Source organism: Typopeltis vanoorti, chromosome 15, assembly GCF_054136105.1.
Source record: "Typopeltis vanoorti isolate ZY-2024b chromosome 15, IOZ_Tvanoo_1.0, whole genome shotgun sequence".
In the NCBI taxonomy this organism is placed as follows: domain Eukaryota; kingdom Metazoa; phylum Arthropoda; class Arachnida; order Uropygi; family Thelyphonidae; genus Typopeltis; species Typopeltis vanoorti.
Genome location: NC_143563.1, coordinates 52254535 through 52281242, shown reverse-complemented (window position 1 = coordinate 52281242; position 26708 = coordinate 52254535). Strand labels below are relative to the sequence as shown.

General features: G+C 37.7%; 1 protein-coding gene across 3 annotated transcripts in view; it reads right to left on the bottom strand.

Annotated features, from left to right (window-relative positions):
* Window positions 1-26708, bottom strand: part of mTTF (mitochondrial transcription termination factor) — a 52343-nt gene that overhangs the window by 9058 nt on the left and 16577 nt on the right. Inside the window, exon 2 of one of the 3 annotated variants that reach the window (XM_090405180.1) lies at window positions 6052-6595. The exons of the other annotated variants lie outside the window; for them this stretch is intronic. Coding sequence (XP_090261306.1) covers window positions 6377-6595 — 219 coding nt within the window. The 3' untranslated portion in view covers window positions 6052-6376. Of the gene's footprint in view, window positions 1-6051; window positions 6596-26708 lie in introns of those variants that run through there. 3 annotated transcript variants of the gene reach the window in all.

The window sequence follows — 26708 nt, the reverse complement described above, 5'->3', positions numbered from 1 at the left end:
TAATCCAAGCTAAATTTCCTCCTGATATCTCAGCCCTATTTCACCCTATAACACCCTAGAATCAAGTTCACCCTGGAAAAAGAGGAAAACAATAACCTCCCCTTCCTAGACACACTAGTCACCCACCAACCTGATGGAACCTTGGTTTTCTCAGTTTATAGAAAACCCACCCATACAGGCAGATACATTCACCAACAATCCCATCACCCCCCCCCCCCCCTCACAACAATATGGAGTTATTAAGACATTATTCAACAGGGCAAAAATAATCTGTTCTAATGATCAAGCCCTAACCACTGAACTAAATCACATCCGTGACACTTTCTCAGCCAATGGCTACCCTCTCCAAAAAATACTTAACCCAGTTATCCACAACCCACCACCCCCTCCCCTTCACAAAAAAGATTACTCTAAATCCATCACCATTCCCTACATCCGAGGCACCTCAGAAAAAAATCAATAAAATCTTAAAAAAACATGACTTGACCACTTGTTACAGACCACATAGAAAACTGGCATCCCTTATTCGCTCCACTAAAGACCAACCACTTCCCCTAGACCTACCTGGTGTATACCAGGTCCCTTGCAGCTGTAAATTGTCCTACTTTGGCCAAACAGGCAGGACAGCAAATATCAGAATCTCAGAACACAAGGATTACATCTGATTTCACCAGTACAGCCACTCTGGGCTTGCAGACCACGCTCTGGATACTCGCCAGAGAATAAGATGGAAGAAAGCCACAGTAATACACCGCAGCAAGTTCAAGTATGAAAGACTATTCATGGAATCAGCCGCGGCCCTTAGGAACATGCCAAACCTCAACAAATTTGGATGCATGAGACTGCCCCAAATTTGGGAAACTTTTATCAGAAGAACTTCAGCCCAAAGGCCAAGAACTACCAATATAGCCCGCCAGGGGGCACCATCAGGACTTTAGGAAAACGTTAGCTTCCTAGCTTCAGTCTCATTTGCTGTTATTAGTACTTGTGTGCACGTGTCTTTGTAGTAAGTTCCCAAGAAAATGGCAACGTGACGTTGGCCGAAATATCGGAAAGTATATATTAAAGTTTATTTAATTTATATTTCTAGTATATGCTGTCAATTTCTTAAATATTAGTTAACATCAAGTATTTTTAGGGAGGTCTTAAGTGCACCACCCCAAACATGAGAGCAGTATTCCAATATTGATTGGATTTGGGATTTATGTAGAGTATCTGTTCAGAGGAGAAGTACCACCCTGAGCATAAAAGGATACCATGTTTTTTTAAAGCTGATGATGCTATAGAAGTGATATGATTGTGACAGCAAAGGTTTGGAGTAAGAGTCAGTTCAAGAAAAAATATTTGGTCCTTACTGTTGAGGAGCATCATCAAAGGTAAGTGGAAAAGATCTCAAGTCTTTTTTTACAAGAAAAAAAAAGCAAAACTGCATTTTGAAAACATTGACTATGTTGCTTTCACTCCAACCAAGGATACTGTGGAGATCAGTATCCTTGATTTTGAAGCTTGAGATGTTTGAGCACTGCAAGGCTTGTCATATGAGTAGGATGAGTGGAGTGAGATATCATCAGCAAAATTATGAATAGGTTTTGCAGTCAATGAGAGCAGGGTCATTTATATAAATCAGAAAAAAGAGTGGGTAAAATGACAGAGCCATGAAGGACACTGGCATTAACAGGAATCAATCTGAAAAAGAAAACTCATTTACACAAGAAAGAAGGCAGTCCCAATGATGGTAACATGTTGAGAAGCCCTCAATGCCAGACCCCATCAAGAGCCTTGGAGATGTCAAATGCATTGGCACAGTTTTTTCCAAACCTATCCATGGAATGGATTCAAAGGTGCATGAAGTATGCTAGGAGAGCTCCTGTGGATCTAGAGTGGTGGTCATAATTAGATAGCAGTTCTCAAGGTGTTGAAGAAGTTGACTGTTAATAATCTTCTCCATTACTTTATTATTATTATTATTACATAACACCTCCAGGGAGTCCAAAGCCTCATCGAGGGAGGGTACCTGCTCTACAATTCTCCCTCTCCACCACTCCACCAGCTGCAACTACCTTCATCATCTACACTAACGCAATCTACTGCCGACTACCACCACTAGTATTTTCACAAACAAACATCTATGCCCACAGCAGGATTCGAACCCACAGCCTTTTGGCTGGAGAGAGGATACGCTAACCACTCGGCCAACCAGGCTGCCAGACAAAACTTTAGACAAAACTGATGTAAAAGTAATAGATTGAGAGCTTGGTGGTAAACATTTATCTCCTTTTTGGGAAGTGGTTGTATATGAGCTTTCTTTCATGCTGATGGGTACAGTTTAGTGTGATTCACTAACCTTACTCAGCTGAGTACAGTTTAGTGAATAGATAACAAAGAAAAGGTGTTAGTTCAGGAGCACATCTCTTGAGTACAATGGGTGGAATTCCATTAGGAACTGCTGCCTTTGTGGTATCCAAGTTACTTAAGATTATTCTGATGTCTTTCTGGCAGAAGGTCACAGGAGGCAAAAATGAAATGTTCTAGGCAAGGAAGGAAATAATCAATGAAGTATGACGGGAGAGTTCCTGTGGATCTAGAGTGGTGGTCACTATTAGATAGCAGTTCTCAAGGTGTTGAGAACACCCTCTAAAGAAACTGAACTTTTTGAAAATAGAAGAAACTAGTGGTGCCATCTGTTGTATCTTTTTGTTGCCAAAAGCGGCAAACTTCATTATTGTTGTGTCAACTGTTTATGACATTTGTTTCATTAGAAGCTGAGTTATAGTTCCAAGAGTGACAGTGTGTTTTGATGAACGGTCAGAAAATGAGTTTCAAACAGAGAGCTGCGATTGACTTTTGTGTTAAAATTGGTAAAAGTTTTACCGAAATGCATCAAATAGCACACAGTGATGAATGCTTATCCCTTACTTAAGTTTACAAGTGGTTTAAGCAATTTCAAAGTGGTCGTGGGAACTTGAGGATGATAAAAAGTGGGGTTGTCCAAAAACTGGACTGAGCAAAGTTAACATTCAAAAAGTGCGTGATTTCATCATAGAAAACCCCAAATCATCTGTGAGATGGATTGAAGATGAACTGGGGATTCCAAAATCAACTTGCACAACATTTTGACCGAGAGTTTGAGCCTTCATAAATTGAATTCGCGATTTTCCTCACAAGTTGACTGACGACCAAAAAATGTATCAAATTGAACACTGCAAGGACCTCATTAAAACTGCTTGTAAGGACTCAAACTTCCTTGAAATGATTGTTACGGGCGATGAAATGGGAGATGAGTATGAGCCTGAACCAAAGCACCAGAGTGCTGAGTGGAGACCACTAGAAGAGGAGCATTAAAATAAAAGTTGCTTGGAGAAGTTAAAAGTAAAGACAATGCTGATTTGTTTCTACAATTCCAAGGGCATTATTCACAAAGGATTTGTTCCGTTTGGCCAAATGGTCAATGGCGAGTTTTATCTCGAAGTTTTGAAGCGATTGATAGTGAGAATTCATCGCGAACGGGCATGAATATCGTTATGCAGGCAGTTGGTCATTTTTGCACGATAATGCACCATCTCATCGTTCAAACATTGTGAGACAGTTTTTGAGCAAAAACCAAGTTTGTGTGTTGGATCACTCGCCATATTCACCTGATTTAGTACCCTGTGGCTTCTTTCTTCTTCCCCTGACTTCATTTGCAATGAAAGGAAAGCAATACGACATCATTGAAAACGTTCAAGCGGCAGTAACCACGACCCTTACCAGTATCCCAAAAACCAATATAAAAAATTCAATTTGGACTGTGCTAAACGCTGTATTGAAGCTGAGGGAGAGTATATTGATTGAAATAAATGATTTGAATAATTATAATTGGCCTGTGTTTTATTTTCTATCAAAAGTTCAGTTTATTTTTGGACAGAGGGTGTATACCATCATTAGGATAATATAGAGGCGGTGGAAAAACCAATATGGATGGACAAAAGCTGTGCTCAACAGCTATGGTAAGGGACCAGAAGGCATGACTACCAGTGGCACATCAGCAAGTTTTCTATATTTATCCTTGCTGAATTTAGACTTTATCCTTACAATGATGGTTTTATAAGTGTAGCAAGCAATTGTGTAGGCTGTGAAGGAAGCTGGTGTTTTGGTCTCAGGCCACTTGTGAAAGGCCGTTTGCTTTTCTTGGACAGCCCTGGCACACTTCTTGGAGAATCATGGTTTAAATATAGGTTGGGATATTTGAACAGAATGAAGAATGAAAACTTTGATTACAATATAAATTATTTCTGTAACAAGATCACAATGGGTATCTGGATCTGAAGAATGAAAACAGTAGTCTGACCAAGAGGAGTAATCACTTGAAAACAGAGTACCCAGAAGGAGAACTGGTTAAGAAGAGATCCAGAGTGTTGGGTGAGTGAAGAGGATTGTCGGGAATTCTAGCAGGGAGATTATCTGTTTTAAGCCATTGCTTACAGCAAAAATCTCAGTGAAATTCAAAAAAGGGAACCAATAAGAATTGTTAACATTGAAATCACTAAGACAGATGACTTCATTGTTTAGAAATTATCAAATTTTCCGTGTATAAGACGCACCCCCTTTTTGGTACACATTTTTTTAGGGGGGAAAAAAAAAAAAACTACCAGCGAATATTATATTGGATTTACAGTATTTCAAATATAAAGTAATAAGTAGGTCTACTTTCAACAAATACCTAATCTAACTACCCATCTTCTAATCTTCTTCGTCAAAACCCAGAAATTCATCTCCAGATCTAAATGAAGAGAAACTTGAAACCTCTTCTAAATCAGAATCTGAATCCTCTTACAACAAATTGTCCTCTGTACTATCCAGTGCATTACTAATGCCACAGTTCTTAAATGATTTAACCACTGTCTCAGTTTTCACAGCATCCCATGAAGCTTTGACCCACTCACAAACTTGCGAAATGCTAGGCCTTCCTGATGGCGAAACCTCAAAATCTGAAGACTGCATCCAACAGTCTTCTGGATGCAGTGTTCCACTTCTTCATAAATCTCTTAAATGGCTTATTAATACAGACATCTAAAGGTTGAAGCTGACTAGTTAGACCTCCTGGAATTACAGCTAACTGAGTTTTGAATTCATTGAGTTTATTTTTTAACATCATCTGTTCTGTGAGAATGAAACTGATCCCATACTAGTAGGGCAGGCTTCAACAGTCCACCAGAGCGCCTAGACTAAATGTTATCTACCCATAACTGGAATACTAGAATGTATTCCAGCAACTGGAATACATAACTAACGTAACTGGAATGCTCCAACACACACCGCAAGGAATCAAGAAAGAAATCGCATAACTCGGAACAGAGAAAATTTCCAGAAATGGAAGTAATAAAAAACTGAGTACTGGCGTATAAGACGAACCCTGTTTTTCAGACCTATTTTCAAAGGAAAAAAAGTGCATCTTATATGCCGGCAAATACGGTAATTAATGAAATCGAGCTTTGAAGATAGGAAGTCAAAGATGCCAGAATGATTTTTGGAATTGGAAGAACAGTAGAGGCAGCAGATGAATGAAAACTGCAGTTATTCTAGGTTAGGCATTCTTCAGCAAGGAATATGAGAAAGCACAAAAGTATAAGCACCTCCTTTATGGTGGAAGGAGTCGTATAGGTGTCCACTGGACAGTTAAGAGGAGCTGTAGTTGATTTAGTAGAAACTTGAGGTTCGATACAAAACAGAACATCAGGTTTCGATGACTGAAAATGATGATGCATGTCAATTTAGGTTACTGCTGATGCTATGGATGTTAGTAAAGCGAATATGAAAGTTTTTTTTTAGTTGTATACAAAACACATTTAGATGTTTGCATATATAATAAAATGAATAAACTTTCCCATTTCTTTTTTCATTACCAAAAATGGCCATCTCTACATTTTAAACAATGTAAGAAAATTTGATATCACTAAATAGTAAATATTCTACAATACAATTGTAGTTTAAAAAAACCAACACACAGAAAAATACCTACATTTTTAATAAAAATAAATATATATTTTAATGGGAATGAATAAATACAAAAAACAAGCCATTTATTAAACTTGCTGAACAGTTTCTGGAACAATGAGCTTCTGGATATAAGCCCAACCATCAAATCACACAACTTAAATTATTGAAGCAGAGGCTAGAGTTAACACAATATTGAATAAATCAAATAAAACCAGTCAAAACCATAACTAGGGGTTTTTCCTACTGAGAACCTAAAAAACACTGCAGCTTGTTATCATAGTTATTCAAACGAAAGTTCTCCAATTTTTGACAGGATTAAAATACATTTTTGTATTGAAAAAATAACATATAAAGATACTCCCCATCATTAACATTCATATATAGTTATACTTGGAATATTTTAGGATTCTGCTTTTTTCATTTTTTTTTTTCTTACACATTCTATATTCAATGCATGCCTATTTTTAGAAATACAGAGACTAGAAAGAGATGGTGAAAAACCATAAGAAATTAAGTCTTTAAAGCGTTGCTGTATGGTTTCCAATTTGTAACTCAAGACTCGAGGGCATTTACAGATATCTGCTTTTGTATATCCAAGCTCAAATAACATATCCAGCATCTAACCAAAAAAAAAAAAAAAGTTATGAGAAACTTTAAACCAACAACATAAACTAAATTAAGCTTCCCAAGAAATTATAACCTTGCATAACCCTTTATCCAAATAAACAAATACGTTTTTGAAAATTATGGAGACAACTACAGTGTTTGAATAAAAACTTTAGCATAATATAATTAAAATCTACATTCGATGTTTCGACTTTTATGTCAAGGTCATCTTCTGGAGATTACAACTATACATAGGAAACAAGCTCCACTACAACAATTGTTGGCCTGACCTCTGGTGACAAAAAAAAAAAAAAATTATACATCAACGCTAGAAATACTAGAAAAAAAAACTATTATAGAAATACATTGGGAGTAACAACAAGTCTATGTATCTATCTATATACATATATTAACATCATGATTATAAATGTACATTCCAGCCAGTTGGTATGGAATGGTTTCTAATACTAGCTGAAGAATGGCTAGAGTCCTGACTTATGCTGGATCTTATATATTAGGTAGGCTGAATGTGTGTCATCCAGATCCTTGGAATTTTCAGGCCATCTTTGTTGATATTTGGGTAGTTTATCAGGATTTTGCAGGCTTCCTTAAATTTACTTTCATACCAGGTTTTTGTATGGTGTAAGGTGTTGAGTGTGTGATCTGAGAGGCCTGATTCACCATACTGGTTATATTTAATGCGTCTAATGTGTTCTTTCTTATGTATAGGTATTGTCCGTCCTGTTTCACCAATTAACGGTAAGTTACAGGTGCAGCAGATTCAACAGACTCCAGAAGGTGCCAATGGGAGGAGAGGATCCTTAGAGGAGCTGAATATGGTTTTAAGTATAGTGGGTGGCTTAAAGGTGGCATTGAGGTTATAATGTTGTAGGATTCTGGTGATTTTATCTGATAACCCTTTAATGTATGGGATGGCTATAGCTTTACTGTAATCTAGATTCGTTTTTGTTGTTGTTTTACGGAGTATTTTATTAATAGTATTTTTGTTATAAGCCATTATTTATGAATGTGTCGCCAATGATTTTTTAATTCTTGTTTCAGGGCTTGCTGGTTAGAGCAAATTGTTGTACTCTGTTTTTAAGGGTGTTAATGACTGTATATTTTTGTGATGGGTGGTGGTATGAATTAGCATGTATGTATTGGCCCGTGTGTGTCGGTTTACGGTAGACCGTGAAGGAGAGACTGGCTGAAGGAAGACGTGCGACTAGTGTGTCTAGGAACAGGAGCAACTTTTGATTTTCTATTTTGATGGTAAAATGTATACGTTCGTGTTGTTTGTTCAGGTGACTAAGGAATGTGTTTAGCGTTTGTCGCCCGTGCGGCAAGATTGCAAACACGTCGTCAACGTATCTAGGCTAGTCTGTCAGTCGTAGCGTGGCGGAATCAAGATCCCTTTGTTTAAAGGTTTCCAAGTAGAAGTTAGCGATTGGGGGGATAGTGGTGAGCCCATGGCTGTACCTTCTTTTTGTAGCTAAAATTTGTTTTGTCACACGAAGTAAGTGGACTATAGTACGTGGGAGAAAATTTTTCTGTAGTAGGAGAATTGTGTCATTAATGGGGACATTTGAGAAAAGTGCAGAAAACATCGAAACTGACTAATAAGTCATCTTTGTCGAGTGTGACGTTTTTAATTTTATTTAAAAGTGTTGTGTGTTCTTTATGTAGGAGGGGGAATGACCTACCAACTGCTTGAGTGTTAATGTTAATTTCTTGGCTAAGTGGTAATTGGGGCTGTCTATCCCTTCCTCAATTGGTCGAAGGGGCACTCGAAACTCGCTCCCGTTTCTAGACACACTAGTCACACGTCTTCCTTTGGGCAGTGTATCCTTCACGGTCTACCAAAAACTGACACACATGGGCCAATACATACATGCTAATTCATACCGCCACCCATCACAAAAATATGGAGTCATTAACACCCTTAAAAACAGAGCTACAACAATTTGCTTTAACTAGCAAGACCTGAAACAAGAACTAAAAATCATCAGCGACACATTCATAAATAATGGCTATAACAAAAATACTATTAATAAAATACTCCATAAAACAACAAAAACGAATCTAGATTACAGTAAAACCATAGCCATCCCATACATTAAAGGGTTATCAGAAAAAATCACCAGAATCCTGCAACATTATAACCTCAATGCCAGCCACTAAACATAAAACCATATTCAACTCCTCTAAGGATCCTCTCCTCCCATTGGCACATCCTGGAGTCTATTGCATCCGCTGCACCTATAAGTTACAGTACATCGGTGAAACAGGATGGACAATCCCTATATGTAAGAAAGAACACATTAGACACATTAAATATAACCATTATGGTGAAGCAGGCATCTCAGATCACGTGCTCAACACTTACACCAAATCAACTGGAAAAGCACCCGCTCTTTACACCATACAAAAACCTGGTATGAAAGGAAATTTAAGGAAGCCTGCAAAATCCTGATAAACCACCCAAATATCAACAACAAAGATGGCATGAAAATTCCAAGGATCTGGATGACTCCCATTCAGCCTACCTAATATATAAGATCCAGCATAATTCAGGATCTAGCAATTCTTCAGCTAGTATTAGAAACCATTCCATACCAACTGGCTGGAATGTACATTTATAATCATGATGCTAATATATGTATATAAATAGATATATAGACTTGTTGTTGTGCCCAATGTATTTTTACAACAAACAGATAACACTAATAATAGGACTCTAGCGTTGATGTATAATTTTTTTTTTTGTTTTTTTTGCACCAGAGGACAGGCCAACAATTGTTGTAGCAGTTGGTCAGTAACTTTAACAAACCAGTTTGATTTTAGTGTAGCTTGTTTCCTATGTATAGTTGTATGCTCCAGAAGCTGACCTTGACATAAAGGTCGAAAAGTCGAATGTAATTTTAGTTATATTAAACTAAAGTTTTTATTCAAATATGGTAGTTGTCTCCATAATTTTCAAAAATGTATTCAGATCACCATGTAAGCTTAAAAGAAAGGATTCAGATCATCCATGGAAATGATACCCAGAAGTGCTGCAATCAGTATGGTAAGATAAAGATACGTATTTCCCTCTTGATCAATCGGCTGGCCTTTTTAAAGAGATGCAGAGACAATAACCTTATTCCTATTCGCATCAGACTAAAAAAGAAATTTACGTGCGCTAAAATACTCCGTGTTTATGACAGCACAGAAAAAGCAATGCTCAGAAAACAGATCCAAACAGCCTGCCAAAACCTAGCATTAACTGAAAATCTGGTTTAAAAAATTGTAATCTGAACTATCGAACTATATTAATCCAGACATTCTACAAGTACTTGAAAGAATTACTGACTATTCAGCCAAATATAACCTGGAAAAGAATAAAGAAAAACTCAAGACCAAATTCCACATTTTGAAACAATGGTGGCCAATCACAGGAATCCATCCAATCAGGAGACCTCCTCACCGATAAACACCAACATGAACAACAAACAAGGGAGACAAGGTGCGACCAACCCCCAGGAAGCAAGAACCATGTGATCAACCTATCAAGCCACACCCTGAACAGCAGAAAACTTACGCTACTGAATAAAAGACTTAACTACACAATAGCAGCTTAAAAGGTAAACAAATTGGATTTTATCTACCACATAGAAAGAGGCACCAGGTCCCTACCTAAATATAGCCGATAAAATATGATTAGAAACTAGTAATGTCCTAAAAATTAAGAAAACCATACAGAACAATCTCACAAAAAACAGAACTAGCAGCAATTAAGTCATTAAAAGAAGTCAACCAAGACATAATAATAACGAAATCAGATAAAGGCAATGCCACTATCGTCCTTGGTAGGTCAACATACATACTTGAGATGAATCAACTGGTAGCTGATAACAACACATATAAGCTGGTAAATTATAACCCAACAAACAGGATAAAGGATAAAACAGAGAAACTACTCAAGTCCATCACTTCTTGGCCACCGAATATGGTTTAAAAACTCAAGCCCCACAACGCCTGCCCCCCAGAATATATGGGGTCTCGAAAATACACAAACAAAATGTGCCCCTTTGACCAATTGTGGAAGGAATAGACAGCCCCAATTACCACTTAGTCAAGAAATTAGCGTCAAAACTCAAGGAGTTGGTAGGTCATTCCCCCTCCTACATAAAGAATACACAACACTTTATAAACAAAATTAAAAACATAACACTGGACAAAGATGGCTTATTAGTCAGTTTCGTCATTTCTGCCCTTTTCACAAATGTCCCCATCAATGACACAATTCTCCTACTACAGAACAAATTTCCGCCCGACATTACGGCCCTCTTTGCCCACGTACTACAGTCCGGTTACTTTGTGTGGCAAAACAAATTTTACCTACGAAAAGAAGGTACAGCCATGGGCTCGCCACTACCCCCCCCCCCTCAATCGCTAACTTCTACATGGAAACCTTTGAGCAAAGAGTGCTTGATTCCGCCATGCTAAGACCGACAGTCTGGCTTGGATATGTTGACGACGTGTTTGCGATCTGGCCGCACGGGCAACAAACGCTAAACACATTCCATAGCCACCTGAACAAACAACATGAACACATACAATTTACCATCGAAATTGAAAATCAAAACTCGCTCCCGTTCCTAGACACACCAGTCACACGTATTCCTTCAGGCAGTCTATCCTTGACGGTGTATCGAAAACCGACACACACACGGGCCAATATATACATGCTAATTCATACCACCACCCATCACAAAAATATGGAGTCATTAACACCCTTAAAAACAGAGCTACAACAATTTGCTCTAACCAGCAAGTCCTGAAACAAGAACTAAAAATCATCAGCGACACATTCATAAATAATGGCTATAACAAAAATACTATTAATAAAATACTCCATAAAACAACAACAAAAATGAATCTAGATTAAAGTAAAACCATAGCCATCCCATACATTAAAGGGTTATCAGAAAAAAAATCACCAGAATCCTACAACTTTATAACCTCAATGCCACCTTTAAGCCACCCACTAAACTGAAAACCATATTCAGCTCCTCTAAAGATCCTCTCCTCCCACTGGCACATCCTGGAGTCTATTGCATCCGCTGCACCTGTAACTTACCGTACATCGGTGAAACAGGACGGACAATCCCTATACGTAAGAAAGAACACATTAGACACATTAAATATAACCATTATGGTGAAGCAGGCCTCTCAGATCACATGCTCAACACCTTACACCAAATCAACTGGAAAAGCACCTGCTCTTTATACCATACAAAAACCTGGTATGAAAGTAAATTTAAGGAAGCCTGTAAAATCCTGATAAACCACCCAAATATCAACAACAAAGATGGCATGAAAATTCCAAGGATCTGGATGACACACATTCAGCCTACCTAATATATAAGATCCAACATAAGTCATGACTCTAGCCATTCTTCAGCTAGTATTAGAAACCATTCCATACCAACTGGCTGGAATGTACATTTATAATCATGATGCTAATATATGTATATAGATAGATACATAGACTTGTTGTTGTGCCCAATGTATTTCTACAACCAACAGATAACACTAATAATAGGACTCTAACGTTGATGTATAATTTTTTTTTTTTTTTTTCATCAGAGGTTAGGCCAACAATTGTTGTAGCGGTTGGTCATTAACTTTTACAAACCAGTTTGATTGTAGTGTAGCTTGTTTCCTATGTATAGTTGTATGCTCCAGAAGATGAACTTGACATAAAGGTCGAAACATCGAATGTAGATTTTAGTTATATTAAACTAAAGTTTTTATTCAAACATGGTAGCTGTCTCCATAATTTTCAAAAATGTATTCAGATCACCATGTAAGCTTAAAAGAAAGGATTCAAATAAACAAAGTTTGCACATGAAGTATCTTCATGACTAGGCTACTTGCATATAGAGGTTGATGACCACATGAATTGCCTTAGTATCCCATAATGCAAAAGCATACAACTTGGACTGGTTTCAACTTGTAACATGATCTCATCAACAGGAAGCAGATCCTGAAGACCAGAGCAATACCCTCTTCTTAGTCTGGTTACCATCAATGAGATCTCAATAAAGTTCGAAACCGGTCTTGGTAGTGACCTTTCCCTTAATACAAAGCATTATACACATCCTTTCGGATGTGCGCCTTGCATAATGAGATACTAAGGCAACTGACGCGAAGTCATCAGCCTCTATATACAGGTAGCTTAGCCATGAATAAAGGATTAAACAAAAATATAATTTTTTGTCAAGTTTAATTTAATTTGTAACCAAGTGTAAAAATTTTCTGCAACATAAATGAAAAATACAGAACATACATACAGTAAAACTCCATTTTTACGTTCCCGCAATTTACGTTTTCCTGCCATTTACGTCATTTTCGGTTGGTCCCATCTTAAGACCTATTCTTACGATATATTGTTTTCCCGTCATTAACAACTTGATGTGGACATTATTTCTTGTGATTCGCATTTTTTTCTCGGGTGGCAATAGTGATTTTCGAAATTTTTGAAATCTGCACATTTCTGTTCCCAGACGGCGTTGCTTTCAGCTGTAGTTTCGTTTCCGCCATCACGGTGACTTGCATGCTTGCAGCAATAATGTAGTGATGAGCAATACCATGATTTCTCAATCACAGTACGAATTGATATTGCAGAATTTCTGCTATGTAATTTAGCATGTGAAAGTTGTTTTCAAGTCGTGGTGGTGGATTATCCATGTTAGTAACATGGAGAAATACGACAGAAAATGTATTTCGGTAGAAGAAAAGATGGCAATTCTGCGACATGTAAATTGGCATGCCAGAACATGTGTGCATTTAGCAAAAGATCTTGGACTCTCCGTGTCCACTTTGAGCACGATAGTAAAAAACAATTCAAGCATTGAACAATGAAAAGCAATCTGGCGCTATGTCAAAAAAAAAAAAAAAGCAAAAACAATCAACAATTAAAGATTTTTTTTAAATAGATAAATGTAAGTAATTGTAAATGTTATTAAATTTTGTAATCGAGTAGGTAGACTCATATACTAGCAGTCATCTTTTAGCATTTAAAAAAATTTTTTTTACATTTCCTGCTATTTACACTTTTTTCCATCAGTTCCCCTGAAAAGTGTAGAAAAGAGGTTTTACCGTATATACATCAGAAAAAATATAAAGGCTAATGACATTAACAGCCTAACTGGCCAAGTGGATAGCTCTTTAGGCGATAGATGATTTTCATTAGCAGGTAAGTGACTAACTTATTAAGGATTGAAGAGACTTGAGCATGGTTTCTGGATTATCCAACATTTAGCCACTCAAGCACTGGGGGCGAATTCTCCATGCTTGCTATGGAGAATTCAAGCTCATTACTGGAGAAAGAAGTAATATTTATTTGTTAATAAATGCATGCATTTATAAGCATTCCATTTAGGCTTTTATTTTTGTAGACAGAAGACGTCTTAAGCTTGTGCGACAATAATTGAGCTTTGCGTTGTATATCGAAGGCCAATGCTTGCTTGTCTAGTCAAAGCTACCTTGGCTTGCTCAGTTGTGGGAGCTTCCAGGTCCTTGCTGCAGCACTGTGATTTCATGCGCACGCATAGCTATTTCCGCTCCCTTCACGTCGTCTTAAACACAGGCCATACGCAGTCAAAGTAGCTCTAGCCAGTGAGCTTCAACCAGCCTTTACAAGTGTGCGTGTTGCTTGGGAAAATTAAGTTACAACCAACTTTTTCTGACGATGTTAGTGACCAGTTCATAAAGAACAACCGTAGGGTAGAATATGTATTCAAGTAGTTAAATTGAAAAAGATAGAATATCATTTGTAAAATAAATGTTGTATTTGTATAATTAAATGTACATAAATTTCTAAATATATAGTTTTAAATGGTCAGTAATTCATTATTCCGCTAATCAGACTGCAATCTCACCTCTCACTCCCTGAATGATAACGAGAACAAGCGTGAATTTCAAGACCAGCATTCGTCCCTACTAAGCGCTATATTATTATTACACTAGTATCTCCATGGAGTCCAAAGATTTGTTGCAGGAGGCCCAGACTAACCATTATTGACACAATATTCATCGTACCTGTCCTAAAAGTCATTCAATGACAAACCTATAGGCTATTCTCATAGGGAACGCTCCTCAAACCAGTCACCATTTTGGCCATTAGCCTCTAAATCCTCTCCACTGCCTCCACATCTCAAGAAACCCAGGCAACCGAATCTGGCTTACATAAAGTAATGAAAGCTTTATAAAAAGGGATAATAACTTTCTTATTCCTGCTTGTTAAGAATAGAATTCAAGAATGGGTGGATAAGAATAATAATGAGAGATGATATGGCTTTGTGTACAGGTCTTGTCTTAGTAATTAACAATTTACCCAATTTCTACAACAAAGTAAGAAGTGAGTTGGATAAGGGAAGCAACTATATCATGATGCTACTGGACTTTGTAAAAGCATTTGACAAGATACAACACAGAGCTCTAGTACATAAGCTGGAGCAAATGGGAAAGGACACAAACTGGTGACAGGAATAAGAGGGTGGCTGATAGACAGATATTAGAGTGAGTAATATACAATGGAGTTAAATTAAAGTCTCATTGATACTGGAAATGATTAATGGGGAACATCCAGCCAAAGTTTACCTGTACTAACAAACTTGGAAGAGCAATTATTAATAATGGTGATACAGATGTCTTGCAGTATGATTTAAACAGACTGATAGTTTAGGCAAACTATGATGGCTGACAATTCAGTGTGTGTCAAACTGTCAAGTATTGCATTTTGGGTTGAAAAAACTACAGGCTGCATAGCGCATAAATGGAACTGCACTGCAAAAAATTAATGAAGTTATGGATTTAGGAATAATGGCAAAGAGAGTTGAAAATCAAAAGACATACTGCAAAACTGGATAGTTCAAAAGATCATTTGGATGTTAAGAACACTGACAAACAGATACATAAGGAGTTATTATCCCTCTTTATGCCCTTATTCACCACATCAGGACTCTTGTGCATAGATTTGGTCACCTGAGTTTGTTTGAGACATGGAGGTGGTGGAGGGTTCTGAGACAAGTGATCAAAATGTTGACTGGTTTGGGAGGATAGACCAAAGGTTTATAGGTTACAAATTTTGGCTAAAAGGCAGAAACATTAAAGTTACTAAAGGGTTTTATAGAGTAACTGATGAGCCTCCATAGCTCATTTGGTATAGACGAACCCCTTTTGTAGGAAACACCTGGGTTTGATTCCCATCAGTGATGTGAGGAACCTTTATCTGGGCTCTTTTGACAAAAGGTGAGTTAGCTGGTCTCATACAGAGGTAGGAATTTTTTTCACCCGGAAGCTCATTTTTCATCCCCCAGAACATGCAAACTGGCCCCGTGAACACAGACATAGGAGGCATAGGGCCAACCACCTTAATCTTGAGTTATGGCTGCAAAGTTCAAGAATACTTGGAAAGGTTATGCCATTTAAGTGCCTGTTAGGACCACTGATAGGATAGGAATAGGAAATGATAAAGAAATTTTCTAATACCTGAATGGATGGTAATTCAGATATTGGAAGCAGTGTAAGCGTGTGGTTAAGAAGATGTAAAAACCAGATTTTTTTGCTTCGAGAGTGGTAGAGGTTAACGAGAGGTAGTTATGCCTCTTTATTGGTGAATGACTTTAAGGAGAGGATATATAATAGGCATTATATCAATGATAGTTAGTGTGGGCCTTCCACAATGAGTATTTGGAGATGCCTATATAATTCCCAATATTACTGATGTACAAAATGAACAGCAACAGCCACCCAATAAAGAGCTCTGCAGCACACCACTGGTCACTGTCTTCTTTGATTCAATCCTACTATACAACAGCCACCCTCTCGTCCAGTGTCGTATCCATCCCCACCCATTCATTTGCTCCAACTTATGCAATATGGCACCATGTGGTATCCTATCAAATGCTTTTGCAAAGTCCAGCAATATTACAGTCTTTTGCTAACTCAGCTGTCTCTTACTATAAACAGTGAGTAAATTAGTAAGATAAGATTTCCTTCCCTTCACAAAGTCATGCTGTCTTCCATAGCATATTATATTTCTATCCACTGGTTCCTGAACTCTGTCATTAATTCAACTTTTCCACTATACTTTGAACTGCTACTTCATAGATATTAAATTAAAAGAGAAATTAAAATCTGTCTTGAAGTATCCTTTATGTTATGGAACTATTTCATCCTCCTTCCTCAGTCCCTTGGCATTCTACCAGTGCCTGAAATAAAGTGTGAAGGGCATTTCTCTTGCACTTTTCCATAACACACATGCTGATATCCCATCCAACCCTATTTGCTGTTTTTACATCAAGATTTCTTAATATTCTAAGCACTCATGGAGGTACAAGGTTTTTTCCTCCCACGAAGCAGGCAAACCAGCCAGGACACCAGTTCACATACATAATACACTGCCCTCAAAGCCTTAGGTGCTTCAAACTCTAAATAACATTAACAACCTCAAGTTTTTATGTACATTTCTTCTTGCTCGGTCTTCTGATGTCTGAGGACTTGTGACCATAACCACAATGTCAGTGGCATCTTGTGCCCATTTGAGTTGGATGTGCTGTCATGTGGCTTATGCAACTCATGATACAAAATTCATGTCAATTTGATATTACTGACTAGAGGAACATTTTCTAAGTCTTTCTTTAACCAAGTTAGTCGATCTCTGGCTTGGGCAAACAGATTTTCCTACTGGAAACTTGGGTTTTCATCCTATAAATTCAAGAAAATCGACTGTAGAACTCGCACTACCTCAGACAATAAATATATAGTGTTAGGATTAGGGACCAAGAGATGACAGTGCTTGTCAACCACTTCTCTTCACCAGATGCCAGATATTATTACTGATAGTCTTGGGCCAGTTATCTCTAACTGGTGTCTTGTAGAGATTGAGCTCTTCCTCCCCCCCCATCTCTGAGAATAGACAGGGCTAAAATAGCTTTGCCTATTCTCTGTAAGGGGACTCAAAAGTATCAGCGGCTGGCTGTATGATTGCATTTTTATTGATGTGTGAAAGTTTTAAGAGTGCATAATGCATCAGTGCTTATCTTAATCGGTCCAATGCAATTAACTGTAGAATAAATTTCAATAGTTTAATTTATTCAAATATAATTTTAAATATGGAAAGCATAAAGGGTATATGCTTTGTAGTGTCTTGTAGAGATTGAGCTCTTCCCCCCCCCCCCCATCTCTGAGAATAGACAGGGCTAAAATAGCTTTGCCTATTCTCTGTAAGGGGACTCAAAAGTATCAGCGGCTGGCTGTATGATTGCATTTTTATTGATGTGTGAAAGTTTTAAGAGTGCATAATGCATCAGTGCTTATCTTAATCGGTCCAATGCAATTAACTGTAGAATAAATTTCAATAGTTTAATTTATTCAAATATAATTTTAAATATGGAAAGCATAAAGGGTATATGCTTTGTGAGGAGATTAGATTATCATGGCAAATACTAGAATGAGACACTGATAATTTAAATTTTGATATGATTTTTAAATACAGCCATATAATACCCACAGAATTCGGAAAAAGTAAATCACTTGAAAAATTATTTTTCCGAACTGAACCAAAGAAAGGCTGAAATAACTCGTTTTATTTACTTATTTATACACAAGTTCCAACCTTCTTCAACTATAATCATACAATCTGCAAACGCTCTGGCAGAAAATGGGACATTCAGTACATAATCAACACTGTTTCCCATTGTAAATATAGGCAAAAAAAGTTATAAATTATTTATAGGAAATTATAAATATATATTAAGAACTTGTCTATATTGGTGTCAGTTCACACTTCATGCACACAAAACAGATGAAACTCAGAAAACAAAAACAGAAACTCATGATAAATGACAACGTTCAATTGCTTCATATAATAACCAATCACAGCTATTTATGACTTCTGGGTGCTACTGTCTCAGCACACACACACACACCCTGCCTCACATTCTGGGCTGTTTAAAACCACTGGAAGGCCAAGAATTTGACACACCACCATTTGCACATCTGTTTAAAGGGCTCAAAGTGTCTATGTTTGTGACTACATACCAGGGCTATTAACATGAATGTGATACAATGTTTACGCATAAAAATGTCTCATCAACATGAGCATTAGTGCATTGTGTTCAATTTTAGGAATCACGCAAAGCCAGCAAACAATTAGGGGATATCAGTGAAACTGCTATTCCATGGGTGTGGACTTCACATCTAGAACACCTTGAACATGTGCCCAATATATATATACAGGGGGTCTACGACCTATGTCGTCCTCGACATGCGTCATTTCGACTTTACAGTGGTAATCCCATAAATAATTTAAAAAATAAATTTCGACTTGAAGCAGCACGATGTAAAATTCAAACGCCGCGGGCAAATTTGTTTGTAAGCACGGTGGAAGAATATGCCGTTACGCGTTTGTTTGGGAGAGGTGCCGTCACTTGGGTCCCAGCATACATTCTTTGGGTACCGTGTGCTTTGTTTACATCCGCTCTCTCACTTTTGTGTTTGTATTTTTTTTGTGATTTTTTACCCTTGAATATGGTTATGGCTCCCAAACGTAAGGCAGACTCTTCCAATGGCAGTGTGTCAAAGAAAAGGAAAGCCATTACATTAGAAGTGAAATTAGACATTATTAAAAGAGCAAAAAAGGAAGAAACGCTAACGAACATCAGCCGCGCGTTGAAATTAAGTCATACCACAGTCGGGACTATTATCAAGGATAAAGTTTGCATCCTTGAACACATGAAAGGATTGGCGCCCATGAAATCGACTGTGATTACAAAAAAAACGTAGTAGGCTCATGACTGAGATAGAAAGTCCTCTTGTTCTGTGGCTGGAAGACCAGCATCAACGCCGTATCCCAATTAGCCTCATGTTAATTCAAGAAAAGGCGAAAAGATTGTTTGAGGCATTGAAAAGTGAAAGGGGGGAAACGAGTGCAGGTGAAGAGTTTAATGCTAGTAAAGATTGGTTTATGCAGTTTAAGGCTCGAGGGAATTTACATAACCTTAAGGTGCAAGGTGAAGCTGCTAGTGGTGATGATAAAGCAGCTGGTGAGTTTCCTAAGGGGTTGGCTGAGATAATAAGGGAGGGGAGGGGGCTATAGTGTTCAACAAGTTTAATGTGGATGAGACAGGCCTATTTTGGAAACGCATGCCTAATCGTACCTATATCACCAACGAGGAGAAGGCAGCACCAGGCCATAAAGCTGGTAAGGAGAAACTGACTTTGCTTCTTGGGTCTAATGCTTCTGGCGACTTAAAACTGAAGCCCTTGTTGGTCTATCAGGCTGAAAATCCAAGGGCACTAAAGGACATTTGGAAAAGTCAACTGCCTGTCATCTGGAGGTCCAATAAGAAGGCACGGGTGACACTTCAAATCATTGAGGACTGGTTTACCAACTATTTTGTGCCAGAAGTTCAGAGGTACTGTACAGCCAAGTACCATTTAAGAAGTGGCTGCCCTTTAGTGCTAGACAATGCCCCTGGTCACCCTGCCTACTTGGATGATTTCCACCCTAATGTTAAGGTGGTTTACTTTCCACCAATATCACAACCCCTTTTGTAGCCTATGGACCAGGGTGTTATTGCTTCCTTTAAGGCCTATTACCTCCACAGGATATTTGCATGGCTTTCACGGCAACTGAAAAAGACAGGAACTTAACCCTCAAAGACTTTTGGAAATTGTATAGCATTTATAATACCACATAAACATTGAACAAGCTTGGGATGAAGTGAAGCAGACAGATTTGAATGGTGTGTGGAAAAAACTGTGTCCCCAGTTTGTGAATGATTTTCATGGATATGAGGAGACAGTTGAGGCTGTCACAGAAAAGGTTGTTGCCCTGAGGAAGCAGATAAATTTGGAAGTGGAGGCCGAAGATGTCACAGAGCTTCTGGCATCTCATGGGGAGCAGTTGCCAGCAGAAGACCTCATTCAGTTAGAGAAACAGCTGATTGAGGAGGAGGAAACGGTTCCAACCCCCTGAACCCAGGAGATTCACCACCTTGGCAGAAGGTTTTGCCCTCATTGAGGATGGGCTGGCAAAGTTTGAGGCTGAGGATCCCAACACTACTAGGTACACAAAGGTCTTCTGAGGGGTTATGGATTGCCTGCAGTGTCATAGGGAGATATAGAGGAGAAGAGGATATTATCATTCCAGACTAGCCTGGAATGTTTTTTCACGAAGGTAGAGAGGCCTGCAGCAGGTGCTGGTACCTCAATTGTCTCTTTAGTTCCTCTTCCAGCCTCTCCATCTTCTTCAGTTGCACCTGCACCTTCTGCAACCTGTCTGGACTTTCCCAGATGAGTCTTTGACTCCACGAGGTCTTGGGTAATAATAATAATTATATATAGATAAAAAAACATGGAATATCCTTTGCATTTTAGACTGTAGTTTCTATGGATTTTTTTTTTCACTTTATTTTTTCCCAGCAAGAACTTAAGTTCACTTTAACAAGTACTGTTCAAGAGTAAATAAATCTTGAGTATGATGGGGAGGACGGGGGGGGGGGGGGAATACTGAGTTACCTTTAAGGAAAAGTAGTATTGTTACTGTTTTATTGTTTTGTGTTCTGTAATGTAAGAAACTCATACCTTCATAAGGAATTTGCCATAGTTTTAATTTATATATAAAAAAAATTAATCAAAGTACCTCAAGCCTACTCTTATTTGCTTATAGTTGAACAGCTACAATAAATACAAATAATGTGTTCAAGATAAACCCTATTATATTTTTGACATGCCAGGATTAATTTTTAATAATCATCATTAGTCGTTGACAGTCATAATTTCTAAATATCTTGTTTAGAAATGATGACTTTACCTCAGTCGGTCTACAGCCACCTTAAATTTACTTGACATATAGAATACTTGCATAACAAACAAACCACATATTGTTGCTGCAAAACTCTTCCAAGCAAAAGACATGATACCAACCAATGTAAAAAAAAATCTGATATATCACTTGCATTGTACAAATTGGAATTTGTACAATACAAGTGTACGGCATAACCGTCTACACACCAAACAGTCACTTATCAAGTTTAGAAAAACTTCACCAAAGAATCATTTCAACGGTTTTGGAGATCAAATACAAACCAGTCACATGAATCCCTAATGGCAAAACACAAAATCCTGAGCATAAACCTTTAGAGATACTATGTACTTTCATTAAGACACTATTTAAATAATGCTTGTTGGAAGTTTTTTTTGGAGGAACAGATTTTCTAAAAGTATGTACTTTTAAAAATCTGTTCCTAACTTTTTATCAAGACATTCGAAAAATTCCCAATGATATAGCCTATTATTCAAAGCGGTGCACAGATCAGAATCGGAGCGCTCACCGCTCTCACCTGTTAGTAAACGAATAAATGTGTAAGAACCTACAACGGCATGCATACTGGCACTATGAATGCGAGAGAGGCTGAATAACTGACCTAATACATTTAGGTGATGAAAAGTAGGCGATGACAACTGCCTAAAACAAATGAATGCTTTAGGGTGTTTCATGCGTCATAGCAGATAAAGAACGATCGAAATCAGTCAATCGTTAATCAATCGTAAAAGTATGATGAGCGCTTATAACGTTTCAATAAAGTCTCTTTTTTTTTTGTCTTGTTAATTGCATGTTAGTCGGCAGTGAGGAAAATACATCATGTCTACTACTCGAAAATGCGTCAATAGTGTAGATTCCTTCTGCTACATTTGTGGCAGCTTTACTGTTCCCAGTCAAAGGACAAATATCACTGATTTCGTTAAGAAAGTGTACTTTGACGTAAAACTTGCAGATCAGGACAATTTGTGGGCTCCAAATAAAGTGTGTAAGTCATGTGTAGAAAATTTACGACAGTGGAGCAAGGGAAAATGCCAAAAATTAGCTTTTGTCATTCTAATGATTTGGCGTGAACCGAAAAATCACGTAGATGATTGCTATTTTTGTTTAGTTCAGACTTCTGGTTATAATAAGAAGAATAAGAAAAAAATTGTGTATCCAAATCTCGACTCAGCAATTCGGCCAGTTGCTCATTCCAATGAAATAGCCGTGCCAATTTATAAAGGACTTCCTATACTTGAGAACGAGCATGATTGGGATATGCCAGATGTTCTTGAGGAGCAAGACCCAGATGTTGATTTAGACAATGAAAATTTAATTTCTAGTTCTGGACCGCAACGTTTTACTCAAGCGGAATTGAATGACTTAGTAAGAGATTTGGGCCTATCAAAGGAATCATCGGAATTGTTAGCTTCAAGATCAGATGAAAAAAACTTACTGGAGCAAGATATGAAGATAACTTTTTATCGTAGCAGGGAAAGTAATCTTGTACAATATTTTAAACACGAGTGTGGGTTTGTTTACTGTAACAATGTGTCAGGTTTACTAACTGAAATGAGTGTTGTACAATATCATCCATATGAGTGGCGTTTATTTATCGACAGTTCAAGTAGAAGCCTCAAGTGCGTCTTACTACACAATGGGAAAGTATATGGCTCAATTCCTATTGACTACTCAGTCCACTTAAAGGAAACATATGAGAACATTAAAAAGGTTCTAAGTTATTAAAATATACAGACCATAACTGGATCATCTGTGTGGATCTTAAAATGGTGAACTTTTTTCACTTGGCTTTCGAAGAGGATATACAAAGTTTCCGTGTTTTCTATGCTTCTGGGATAGTTGAGCTAGAAACCAACACTGGAGTCAGAAACATTGGCCTCTTAGAATATCCTTAAATGTTGGAGAACAAAATGTTATAAATCAACCTTTAATCGACAGAGAAAAAATCATTTTCCCACCTCTACACATCAAACTAGGTCTTATGAAGCAGTATGTTAAAGCTTTAGATTTACAAGGTGACTGTTTCTAATACATATCTGAAAAATTTCCACGACTTAGTTATGAAAAAATTAAAGCTGGTGTATTTGATGGACCGCAAATTAGAACTTTAATGAGAGACCCAAATTTCATCAACTCTATGAACGAAATTGAGAAAGAGGCCTGGACTTCATTTACGATGGTTGCAAATAATTTTCTTGGAAACAAAAAAGCGTGCAATTACAAAGATCTAGTGAAAACAATGCTTGAAATTTCCAGCGCCTAGGTTGCAAACATGAGCATAAAGCTTTATTTCCTATACAGTCATCTTGATAAATTTCTCGAGAATTTAGGTGCTGTAAGCGATGAACAAGGCGAAAGATTTCATCAAGACTTAAAAACTATGGAAGATCGGTACCAAGGAAGATGGGATTCTCACATAATGGCCGACTGCTGTTGGAGTATTCAAAGGGATTGCCAAAACAGAACACACAGCAGAAATTGCTACAAACAAAAATTTATTCCCTAAAACTCATGTGTAAGTAAAATTGTTATTTTTTTATAAATATTCTTGTAATTTTTAATGAATATTGTTAAGTATCTAATCATTGGCCTCTCTCACATTCAACGTTGCAGGTTCTTATGCATTTATTCGTTTACTAACAAGCGAGAGCGGCAAGCATTCCGATTCTGATCTGCACACCGCTTTGAATAATAGGCTATATCTTCAGGAATTTTTTGAATTTCTTGATAAAAAGTTAGGAACAGATTTTTTAAAAAGTACTTTCAGAAAATAATATTAAAAAATCGATTTTTTTGATCCTCTAAATAGTACTGCCTCCTTAAAACTATCAAAAACTTACAAATTTGCAAAAAGAAAATGCCATAGAGGAAAAACCTGACGTGATAGAGAAAAATGGGTTTGATATTTGAAATCAGCACACCGAAATTAGAAAAACAAGTCTCATATAAAAGTCAGCAAAAATTGTGTTGGACTGTGTTATCTATCAATTTGTAATAAAAAGTGAGTGCAAATACAAGTGCTAAATTAACAATGACCACTTGGTATTTTAATATACAGAAATTTTAAAGGAAGATCCAGAACACATGGACTTAAAGGTGCTGTACATAATAATAAAATCCACTCCAATCCTATACTGACAATACCTTGTAGTGTTCACACATTTCAAGCTTCAAGATCTTCAAAATTCAATGGCTGAAACGCTGACCTCCTTGCCATTCTCTAGTGAAATGAGAACAACTTCGTGACTTCAATGCTAAAACACATTGCCTACTTTGTGACTTTACCTCCCTTATATCTGATATTACACAGATCTTCAGATAACATCAGATTTCTTTCTTGGACTGAGATACTGCTCTGGCCTTTACTGACAAACATCACATACATAGCATTCCCAGCTTCAAAATTATTTTTTTTTCCACTCAAGGTGATGGATGAAAGGAAAGTTAACCAGAATCTGGTTAACTTTCCTTTCATTCCTTTCTCAGGCTCTCCAATCAGTTTTTCACAGACATTATGTTTCTTCCTCCACCGCTGTTTTTTTTCCCTATAGGCATTTATTTTTGTGGACACTCTTCTACTGAATTATTTTCTACAATTTCACACTTTCCTCTAAGCCACAAAAATGTAAGTGGCTGCTGTCCGAGTTCAAACTTACCAAACTAACTTTCTCATCTTTCTCTTTCATTCCATCTAAAACAGCTTTGCTTAAATAATGTTTCTAGCACAATCTCCAGCTGTTTATAAAAATGCTACTATTTTCATCCTCTCTCTCACATAATTTTTTATTTATTTTTTTAATGTTGGGTCCATATATGAGAGGTTGGCTGGTCAACCTATAGTACGTTAGTACCGTATATGGGCAGTGGGTTGGGAAAGGAGAAACTTGTTTACATTTGATTTAAAAGCCTGTATGTTGTATTCCTTTGGAAATACATCAGGGAGAAGACTATTCCACGGTACCACAGCAGCAGGGATGAAGGAGGAGGAAAACAAACTTATTCTGTGGGTTTCAAGGTGTAGTGTGACAGGATGTTGAGCGGTAGCTGTACGTGTTTCAATGGGCTTAGTACAGAGTAGGGGAATTATTGATGCTGTTTTGGATGAACATTTTCCCACGGAAATATTTATAGAATATACAAATCGCAGAGACCAAGCGTCTATGTGAAAGTGAGGGGAGTGAGTTGGTGAGAGATGGGTCATTTATCAATCTAATTGCTTTCCTCTGTATTGAGTCAAGCATTTTGAGGAAGCTTTTAGGAGCCCCATTCCAAATGTGAGAGCAGTATTCACTAGCTGGGCGGATTTGATATTTATATAATGTTAACAGCTGTTTAGAGGTGAAGTAGCATCTTGAGCAAAAGAGAAAAACTAGTTTTTTGGAAGCTAAGGATGTAATGGTCGTGATGTGTTTATGCCAGGAGAGGTTTGGTGTCAGGGTAATTTCGAGAAGAGAGATCTCATTTTGTCTGGGAATTTAAGTGTTATCAAAAACAATATTGAAGAAACATGGTTCTTTTTTGTGAGAAATAAGACAGAATTGGGTTTTACTAGCGTTGAAGTTGACGAGGTTATCTGAGCCCCATTGGAGAATGGCTTGGAGGTCAGAATTAAGGGCAGTGGTGGTTGATGTTCTGTGGGTTGAAGTGAGTTGTGTATAGTAGGATTGGTCAAATGAGAGGGAGGAGTGTAATGTGCTGTCATCTGCAAAACTATGTGAGTTAGAGGTCAACTGAAGTAGGTCATTGATATATAGAAGGAAGAGGATCAGTGAGAGAACTGAACCCTGTAAGACCCCAGCATCAGTTGGATGGTGAGAAGATAGGGAGCCATCTACCATCACACATAGTGTTCGTCCAGACAGGAAGCTGGCAATCCATCTGCAGAAGTCCTGAGACAGTCCAAATGATGGGAGTTTGCTTAGTAAGCCTTTGTGCCAGACCCGGTCAAAGGCTTTAGAAATATCAAGTGCAACTACTTGGGATTCGCCGAATTTCTCCATGGCATTTGTCCAGCGATGGGTGATGTATGAGAGTAGATCTCCTGTTGATTGGCTTTGACGGAATCTGTACTGGTGGTCACTTAATAGTTGGACACCTTCAAGGTAGGGTAGGAGTTGAGAGGATGGTTTTCTCCATCACTTTAGATAGGACTGAAGTGAGTGAGATAGAGCAATAGTTAGATGGCAGTGATTTGTCACCCTTTTTAGGAATGGGTTGCATGTGGACCAGTTTCCAGGCTTTTGGA